The sequence below is a fragment of the Astyanax mexicanus genome, chromosome 23 (genome assembly GCF_023375975.1).
Source record: "Astyanax mexicanus isolate ESR-SI-001 chromosome 23, AstMex3_surface, whole genome shotgun sequence".
Lineage (NCBI taxonomy): Eukaryota > Metazoa > Chordata > Actinopteri > Characiformes > Acestrorhamphidae > Astyanax > Astyanax mexicanus.
Window position 1 is genome coordinate 13946935 of NC_064430.1, and position 9844 is coordinate 13956778.

At 39.7% G+C, this 9844-nt stretch overlaps 1 protein-coding gene across 2 annotated transcripts in view; it reads left to right on the plus strand.

Annotated features, from left to right (window-relative positions):
- rhpn2 (rhophilin, Rho GTPase binding protein 2) overlaps positions 1-5231 on the plus strand; it is a 41409-nt gene extending 36178 nt beyond the window's left edge. For both annotated transcript variants that reach the window (XM_007244877.4, XM_007244878.4), the window contains exons 14-15: positions 747-905; positions 2270-5231. In XM_007244877.4, coding sequence (XP_007244939.2) covers positions 747-905; positions 2270-2527 — 417 coding nt within the window. In that variant the 3' untranslated portion in view covers positions 2528-5231. The remainder of the gene's footprint in view (positions 1-746; positions 906-2269) is intronic.
- Positions 5232-9844: the final 4613 nt, after the last annotated feature.

Here is a 9844-nt window from a genome sequence, read left to right on the forward strand (position 1 = left end):
CAAGGCCCTATCTCTTTCTCTCTCTGTCCATATGCCTCTTTCTCTTTCTCTCCTCATTAATAGTTTTGTAATGGTGAGCAGGCTTAATGAGAGAGGACGGACAGATTAGTGAGATTACATAACATCTCCCAGATGGGCCTTTCACTGTGGACCATCTATAATTATACCTTACCGCTCCCTCAGTGCTCTAAGCCTGCTCTCCCTCTCCGTCTGTCTCCCTGTCTGGTATAAGAGTAGGACACTGGCATACTGTTTAGTTCCCACAGTGCTAGAAGCCGAATGATCTCCCTCTTCCTTCTCTATTTGACCACTTTCACACAGACATGGACACCTGTTTCTGGCTGTGGTTCTGTAAAGACTGTCTAGCTGTCTAGAGCAGCTGTGTAGTTAGTCAGTAATAGATGTGTGTGTGTCTGTGTGTGTCTGTGTGCGTGCGTGTGCGTGCGTGTGTGTGCGTGTGTATGTGTTAAGTGTGTGCTCTCTTTTGTTAGAGCACATCAGTCAGTCCATACAGAGAGTGATGGTGTGTTGTAACAGCAGGCTATGCTTTTTTTGTGTTGTTGCATTAGTGTGTGAGTGCAAGTGTGACTGAGACCCTCTGATAAGCGCTTTGTACATATTTGCACTGTGGTGAAATAAATGGCCTCTTTTACACTATATGATTTACCACATGTCTGTGTGACCTTTTCTTTTTTGTTTTCTTTTTTTCTCTTCCCCTCTCTTCCCTGTTATCACTCCATTCTCAGGCTGATGGTTTAAAAGAGGGTGATTACGTAGTTGCCGTGGGTGATGCGGATAGTAAATGGATGGGCGTGAGTGATGTCATGAAACTGCTGAAGGATGTTGACGAGGAAGGCATCGACATTCAAGTGGTCAGCATGCTGGACAGCAGCAGCCAGACAATGGTATGTCTTCTCTTTCCCATTCTAAAGTCTTTTTGTGGCCTGAGTGGATGAGAGACTACCGGAAAAAAAAATATTACCATGACATGCCAAATTGTGCCATGCCCCATGGAACTACTTGACAAACATCTATTAAACACCATAAGAACGACTTAGAAAACACCTTAACAGCCACCTGTAATACTGTAGCAGCCATCTATCAACCCTGATCAAGTTAGTGGCAACCAGCTAGCTGCATTAAAGCAACTACTTGGCAAACAACTATCATACATTATAGGCTCTACTTATAAATGTCCTTTCCAACACCCAACAGCCACCTGGACTACCATAGCAGCCACCTCTAAGCCCGTAAGCAAATCTGTGTTATTATATAACAAGTCCTGGGCAATTACCTAGCAAACCCCAAAAGAACCACTTAGAAAACACCTACCAACTCCTTTACAGCCACCTATAATACTGTAGCAACCACCTCTTGCCCCTTGATCAAGTCAGTGGCAAATATTTAGCAACTTTTATAGCAACTACTTGGCAACCAACTACCAAACATCATAGGAACTACCTAGAAACCTTCTTTAAACACCATAGCAGCCACCTCTCAATCCTTGAGGAAGTCAGTGCCAACCAGTTAGCAGCATTATAGCAACTACTTGGAAACCATCTAGCAAACACTATAGGAAGCACTTAAGAAGGATCACCTACTTACACCATAACAGCCACCTGGAACACATTAGCTGCCACCTTTCACCCCCTGAACAAAGTCAGTTGCAACCAGTTAGCTGCATTATAGCAACTACTTGGCAAACACCTAGCAAACACTTTACAAACCACCTACTAACTCCATAACAGCCACATGGAATACAATAGCCACTGAGCAAGTCAGTGGCAAGCAGTTAGCAACACTGTATTAACTCTTTAGCAACCACGTAGCACCATAGGAATCACTTACGATGCGCCACCTACCAATACCATAACAACCATCTAGAATACCCTAGCAGCCACTTCTCAACCCCTTAGCAAGTCATTGTCACTATATAACAAGTCTATGGCAACTACCTAGCAAACACTATAGGCAAAACCATAGGCAACACCATAACAGCCACCTGGTTTCTCATAGCCAACATGTTCTGTAGCAACTGACTGAAAGTGAGTTAAGCTGAGGAACCATTCTCCATTTCATTAGCACAAGCATTTGCATAGATAAATATATGAACAGGCATACAATATCAAATGAAACTGTTTCTAGGAGCTAGAAGTGCCAAATATTTCATCATTGTTTTTGATACGTCTTTGATATTTGGTTATATAAGGTTATAATAGTGATATCTAAATATTTTAACAAGCATTATCCTCTCTGTTCCCAAACACAGCCTGCAAAAAGTGCCACATACTCCGGCGCCCTGCCCAAGACCTACTCCATGATCTGCCTGGCCTTCAACGACGATGACAAGCACCCTAAGGCGCGCCACGTGACCAAGAAGCTGTCCTTCCTCAGCTGGGGCTTAAAGAATAAGCACAAGAGCGCCAGCACCCTCAGCCTGCCCACTACGGACTACAACGGGGCACTGCCCTTCCACAAACCGTGCCCCACCTTTCCCAGCTCCTACAACGACAGTTCCCTCTACTAAACTTACAAACCCTTAACACAGGAGACTGAACAAAATCCACACGCACTGATTGGTCGGATAATTGTGGCATCATGTTCACATTCTGCCCTGCAGGAAGTGGATTGGTCAAAAGTGCAGCAGTGCTGAAGTACTAAAGGAAAACAGACAGGGAATGGACAAACCTTTTGGCACGGAGTTTAAAGGAATGCGCAAAGCTTGTATTGGAACATTTTTATAATGTGAGCTGAGGACACTTCTGTAAGCCTGAGGATGACGTCCTTCACTTATTATCTACAGTGAATATGTGTTACAAAATAAGGTTAGCCTAACTATATGTGGGGTTAGAAAATTCAGTGCATTATATGTCCTATAACCTATTATCTAATTTCTATTATATCTCTGTTCAAACTCTCTGCACACTTTTGTGCCATTTATAGGAGGATTTAGTTTTTTTAGTTTTTTTTAAAGCATCAGCAGACTTATTATGCATCTAATCTTAACAAATAGCTATAAGAATCTTTTAAACTATGCTGTGATTTTAAGTTTCTCTCAATCAAATAACTGGAGCTGCTGCTGCTGCTGTACATGCTGTTTTTTTGTGTGAATGTTTTTGTACTGAAAAGTCCAAGAAGAATAGGAAGATGATGAGTGTTGTGATGTTTGCTATTTCTGTTTTTTTGTTGCATACAACTCTCACTGGGATGCTGCCAGAGCATTTTTTTTCCTTAAGCTCCTGTTCTGTGCTCCTGTCCTTTGCCTGCTCTCTGTAGTTGCTAGCATAGAAATAGAAAGGGTCACTCCACTGTTGTCAGCTGTCTGTGGCATTTGGCTGCAGACAAATAGGACTTTTTCTTTTCAGTCCTGCGCTGCAAGACTGAGACTCAAGAGACTCAAGGACAGGTCACTACAGTCCACAGAAGTCCACTAAAGTTTACAAACTGTATGCGATTAAATCTTACAATACAAAAACAAATCCAGATTCTAGTCCCACAAAGTGAGCAAGTGTAAACGCATGCGATTAAATCTTACAATCCAGATTCTATTTCCACAAAGTGATTTTGTGTTAAATGCATGCGATTAAATCTTAAAATCCAGATACAATCAAGATTCTAGTCCCACAAGTGTCCAGGTGTAAATGCATGCAAATAAATCTTACAATCTAGATTCTAGTCCCACAAAGTGAGCTTGTGTTAAATGCATGCGGTTAAATCTTACAATCCAGATTCTAGTCCCACAAGGTCAGCAGATCTAAATGCATATGGTTATATCTTACAGTCAAAATACAATCCAGATTATAGTCCCATAATGTGAGCAGGTGTAAAGGTATGCGATAAATCTTACAGTACAAAAACAAATCTATATTCTAGTCCCACAAAGTGAGCAGGTATAAACACTTGCAATTAAATTTTACAATCCAGATAAAATCCAGATTCTAGTCCCACAAAGCAAGCATGTGTAAATGCATGCGAATAAATCTTACAATCCAAATACAATCCAAATTCTGATTCTACAAAGCGAGCAGGTGTAAACAGTGGTCTTCTGTTCTGGGGTTGGTAAATTAGTTCAGTCAGGACAGTCTGAAGCTTTGTAAACTCTCTGTATTGTGTTGATATCGCTGTGTTGACTGTAATATGAAAAGTGTTGTGAGGTCCAGCTCATCCAGTGAAGTGATTTCATATATGTATATATATGTGTGTGTTATTTTTGGAAACATTATTTTACATAAACATAAACTGTTGAAAGTAGACTCCGGTGGTGCTTGGGTTAAATTTATATATTGCCAAACCCAAGTGTGAAGGTTTAAAACTAAACAAAAGAGAAGAGCAGCATTTACGATTATTTACTTGTTTTTCTTTTAACTCGTTTCCTGTTTTAATGTATTCACTAACGCTTTTACAAGTGTTAGATGTATCTGACTGTCTACAAGGTAGATTCTTATACATGTTTGATAATCAAATAATTAAAATGCACAAAGAAGAGGAAAAGATTTATAAGAAGTATGTATTCTTCGGAGGCTTTCAGTGTATTTAGTGCTCAGACTGTGGCTGGGTGTACATGTTTAATAGATTTGTTTTGATGCCACAGATTTTTTTAGACCTACTGCTTTCCTTAAACTGTGTAAAATAGACTTTTTATGAGTCCAAACAAGTATTTTCTATCTTATTCTTATATTCTTATATTTTCTAAAACTGCTTTCAAGTGTTATGAATGTCCTTCTCTCAAGTGTCTTCACTGGAGCAGACATAGGTAGAATCCACTATTAATACCAAGTAATATTATGATATTATATTTATGTTATATAAATGAAATGATTCCTCTCAGCAGGTAGGGAGGTCAGATGTGCAGGTTGATGATTGCTCCTTTTTTAACCTGTTATTTTATTGCATATTTATGTTCATATTTTATGGGTTGAGTATTGGATGTATTCTTGACAGTTTAAGAATTTAGAAATAGTGGCAAAGGGCAACTTCCCCACAATGAATACTGTATCTGTGGTGTTTTTGGTATAAATGTTTTTTTTTTTTTTCTATTTAAACACAAAGGTCACACTCCTAGCCTGGCCCAGACTTTCCTATTTGTTTTGCTGTTTCTGCACTTTTCTGTACTCTGTGCACAGTAGATAGTAGTATTAGTTATTGTGATGTATTTTATGGGGTATGTCTTTTGTCACTTCATGTTGTGTACATGTAAACCTGAGGTTAAATAAATATGGGGTGATATGTCATCTTGTGAGTTAGTTGTGTTTATTTGTTTTCTATTTTATTTCTTTATTTTATTTCCCCCCCCCCCCCATTTTCTCCTAATTTAGGTAGGCCAATTGTCCCACCCATTTAGCTGCTACTCAACTGTATATCCCCTATCACTAGTGATGCCACAACAAAAGGAGTGTAGACCAGCACATGCCTCCTCCGACACATGTGAAGTCAGACTTCGACTCTTTTTTTTTTTTTCAACTGCTGCTGATGTAGCATTGCCCAAGTAGCATCACAGTGTGCTCGTAGGTAAGCGCAGCGACTCAGTTCCAATACATCAGCTCACAGACGCCTTGTGCTGATAGACATTACCCTAGGAATGATGAGGGGAAAGAGCGCCATCTACCCACCCAGAGAGAGCAAGGCCAATTGTGCTCTCTCAGGGCTCCGGCAGCTGATGGCAAGCTGCATGACCTGGATTCGAACCAGCTATCTCCTGATCATAGTGGCAGCGCTTTAGTCTGCTGCTAAAGATTTTAATTGTTGTAACAAGTCACGCTTTTGTCTTTGTGGAGACAACCAACAAATCTGTGTGTGAAAGCACCAAGGTCAGAGCCAAGAATGATTTGAAGTGCAATTTTGAACGAATTTTGATCATTCAGCACTTATGTCGTGGTAAATAGGTGTAACCAGCGCCCCTACCTTTTCTGAAGTTCAGAATCTGAACGCATCTTCCACCAAGTTATTCCGACAGGACAATGCTAGTCCACATACTGCTGCAGTCTCAAGAGCTTGCCATCCATTACTTCCTCTCAGTGCAATGATTTTTAAAACGGTTTCTTTGATTATGAGTGTATGTGTTAAAAAGCCATTTCTAAAATGGAAAGTCCAGCTATGGAGAAAAAGCAGAACAGATTTCATCATGATGGAAAATGTCGCATCATCGCAACCTGAATGGCCTGGAATCTGCTGTTTTTTATCTATACTGATCGTATCTTTAGACGCCGTCCTCACTCTGTAGTTTACAGTGAGGACTATTCTTCGCTTCTTTCTTCCAGAGATTCTATGAGGGTGGCAGGCTGAGGCTTTTCTCCCTTACGGCAAACAGTTCTCAGAATGTTGCTCAAGTCCCTCGAGAACTGGAGCTTGTTTTTGTGAATGAAACCTGAGTGGAACAGTGCACCTGTGTGTGTGTGTGTGTGGTATAATGAACAACATTACACCTAATATTCAGAGACTTATTCCTATGAGACTTCATAGTTTCCAGTTACTGATTATATTCAGTGTTTGAAGAATTACTGGTACAGTATTGTTAATATAAATAAGGAGAGCAGTCATTGGTTGAAATGTGACTAGGAGTTCTTAACCCTCAACATAGTGTTTAATAGTACAGAAAAGTCATGCCCTTCTACAATGAGCAATTATGACGCTGGGTAAGGAATCCAAATTTACTTTTTAAAAAATTGAGGAAAAAAGGCGCCTTTAATGCAAAGATCAGAAGAAACTGAGAACTCTTTTTGAATAGTTTTTTTGTTTGTGCATTATTGACACGAAAGCTGTAATCTTTTGTTTGTTTTTTATCAGTGATCTAAATGAAGTCAGGAAGGAGAGATAACTGAGTTAAAGGAATGAGACGGGGTGGTGGGTGTTTTTTAAAGACTCCTCATGAACCTGCGAGTAAGGCTGGTGTAGTGCTGAATTCAGCACCCCCACCAGAAAAAACACTCTTGGCTTTAACTTTACTTAGAAAATGGAAATACCCATGATACATTTCTAAGCTACATTGACTCCTAAGAGACGGGGTGCTTTTCCCGGCGGGAGGGCTGAATTCGGCACAACACCAAGACTGTTTTGTATGATGCTAGATTAAGAGGCGGTGCTTTTTTATAAACACTATTTAAAATGTATGTCTGAAACAGTAATTTAATTGATAAGGACATCAAACATTTCTACTAAAAAAGAAAAACTGACCAAAAAATAGGAAATATACTATTTATGCTGCATTCTGTTTAAATTCTTAGCATGGTCCCACGTTAGCATTATTGGTGATTCCAGTTGATTCTGCATGTATGTTATGTGCATATGTTTTTAATTGGACATTTTTCTGTTTCCCTGAATGATCTTAAATCCAGAATGAGAGAAACAGAGAGAGAAAGAGACAGTTCTGTCCTTCAGCTGTGCATCACTCATTTTCTCCTCAGTGCTGAACATCCTGTGGTGCACTAATGGACTTAAAATTATTCCCAGGCAGCAAAATGCTGGACTGTGTGCTGGCTAATAAAGAAAGCCAAAAGTGATATCAGAGTGGTGTTGTGTGAGTGTGTGAAAGAGAGAGGGAGAGAGTGACTTTACAATCCTTTTTCTTAACCCATTTATTACACTATAAGAACAGTTAAGGGACTATAGGCTTTCAGCACATTCAGAAACACTATAGCAGATGTCCCAAGTCTCCTGGAAGTTACGGGAGTCTACCGCATATCAGTAACGGCTCCCCGATGCCTGCAAGTCAGATAAAATCTCCTGGAATCTATAACGAGTGGCCCAAGAGCGAACACAAACACGGATGCAGGCGACACAGATGTTTTACCCAATCGCATGTGGGAAAGAGAGTGAGGGAGAGAGAAAGCCGCTCCCGTCACATGCATATTCATAAAGCGCATGCAAAACAGCAAGGGTTCTGATTGGCCTGTTCTCTGCAAAGAGTCTGTGTTTTTTTTAAGATACTAGACGCAAAAACTTACCTTAAAAAGGTGTAAAGTGCTAAGTATAACTATAAGGCGCACCGTATTCTAAGGCAGACTATCAGTGAATGTCTATTTTCTGGTCTATTTTCATACATAAGACGCACCGGATTGATTATAAGGCGCATTTTAAGCAACACTAGCAAGGAACAGAGGTGTCGCATGGTAATCTACACAGATTTCTTTCCTGAAAACTGTTTATTTACAGAAAGCTTAGTAAGGTTAACAGCAGCGCTAGTCGCAGTTTGCAGCGCTTAGCGCTAGTAAATGTGTAAAACCCCTGTAAAGGAAAGAGAAAAGATCAGCCCACACGGTGAAGTAGTTTCCTCACTCTTGTATTGAACCGAATGAGATACAACATTTACAAGCAATTAATTATTAACCATTTATTTTCCTTACCATTAAAACCCTTTTTGGCAAGAATTACACCATTTTTTGCACACACACACATGCATAAATCACTTGTTGCATAGACCACATAGTGTTTCACATGGGAGATAAGGCAGTGCAGCTAGTGATCTAGCTAGCTAGCTCCTAGCTAATCTCCACTGATCAAAAACCAAACTACAGAACCATAAGAATAATATAGAAAAAGCACAACAATCAAATAAATTTATTAACTATACATTTTTGTTCCATAAACATTGTTTTTATCAGTTTTATACCTGAAAAGGGGGAGAGAAATGATCAGCCCACAAGTAGTTTGAGGAATCACCACTGAAAAAAAAATATTTTCCTGAACACTTGAAATAATTAAATACTTTTGTAAATGAGCACCAACAATGACAACAAAACACAATCTTTCATAATAAAAGTGTCCTTAAAAGAAATCTAATATTTTTAAACCCCTTCATATTGAATGTTTTAAACAATTATTAAATTATTAAACTTCTTCTTTTTAATTATTAATAGTATTTATAGTAAAATCCGCCTCTATCGCATTCTGTGGTAAATAAATCTGTTCAGACCCCTGTACATTTTATTCTGTGTACATTTTACTTCTGAACAACACTGGATCCTCTGAATTACGAGATCGCTTAAGATTCATAATGAGAAAAATGCTAGCTTTAAGCTAATGCTACAGCGTAGTGAACTGACCTCCCAGCTCAGCTGCAGAGATCAAGTGACTCGGTACAACACCAGCGAACTCCAGCCGTATCCAACTAATGAACTAACTGCCCTCCCTGAGGAGAGCTGAGAGTGTCACAGCATAAAATCACTAAAACAGGACAGAGTTACTCCAGAACCAGCTGTAACACGTTTTAACATTTACCGTCATTATTATGCAGTGAAATAAATTGGTGTTTCTGGTTCGTTGTCGCCTCAGTGAAGGCAGGTAGTTAGTTGATTAGTTAGTTGTTAGTTGATTATTTGGGTCAGGTGTTGTAATTAGTAAGTTATATACTAATGGCCGTAATTAAATACAAAACCCGCAAGGAAGCGCTGCTTAACTGAGAGCCACTTTCTCTTATTATCTTCCTTTTAAAGATCTAACACAGACAACACTGCTCAACATTACACTGCTCAACATTACTGAAAGAGTTTTCACCTGTTTAAATGCTTTAATGATACTCTGTGAAGAAGAAAAACAATCTAAAACTTGATCTGAGCGGAGTTCCCTGTTGTTATGCAGAATCCAGTCCGGGGTCATTTCCAGCCGCTGTGCTGTGACGTCAGTTAAGCATTAGCTTAAAGTTAGCATTTTTCTAATTACTACCCTTAAACGATCTCGAAATTCAGAGGATCCAGTTGTATTTATAAGGTAAATAGTAGTTTACCAGCGGCGTAGCTTACCAGTGGTGTAGCTAGCGTAGCTTCCCGGCGGCGAAGCTAGCATAGAAGCCCAGCGAGCAACTAGCGAAGGAGCCCGGCGGCGTAGGTTACCAGCGGCGTAACTAGCGTAG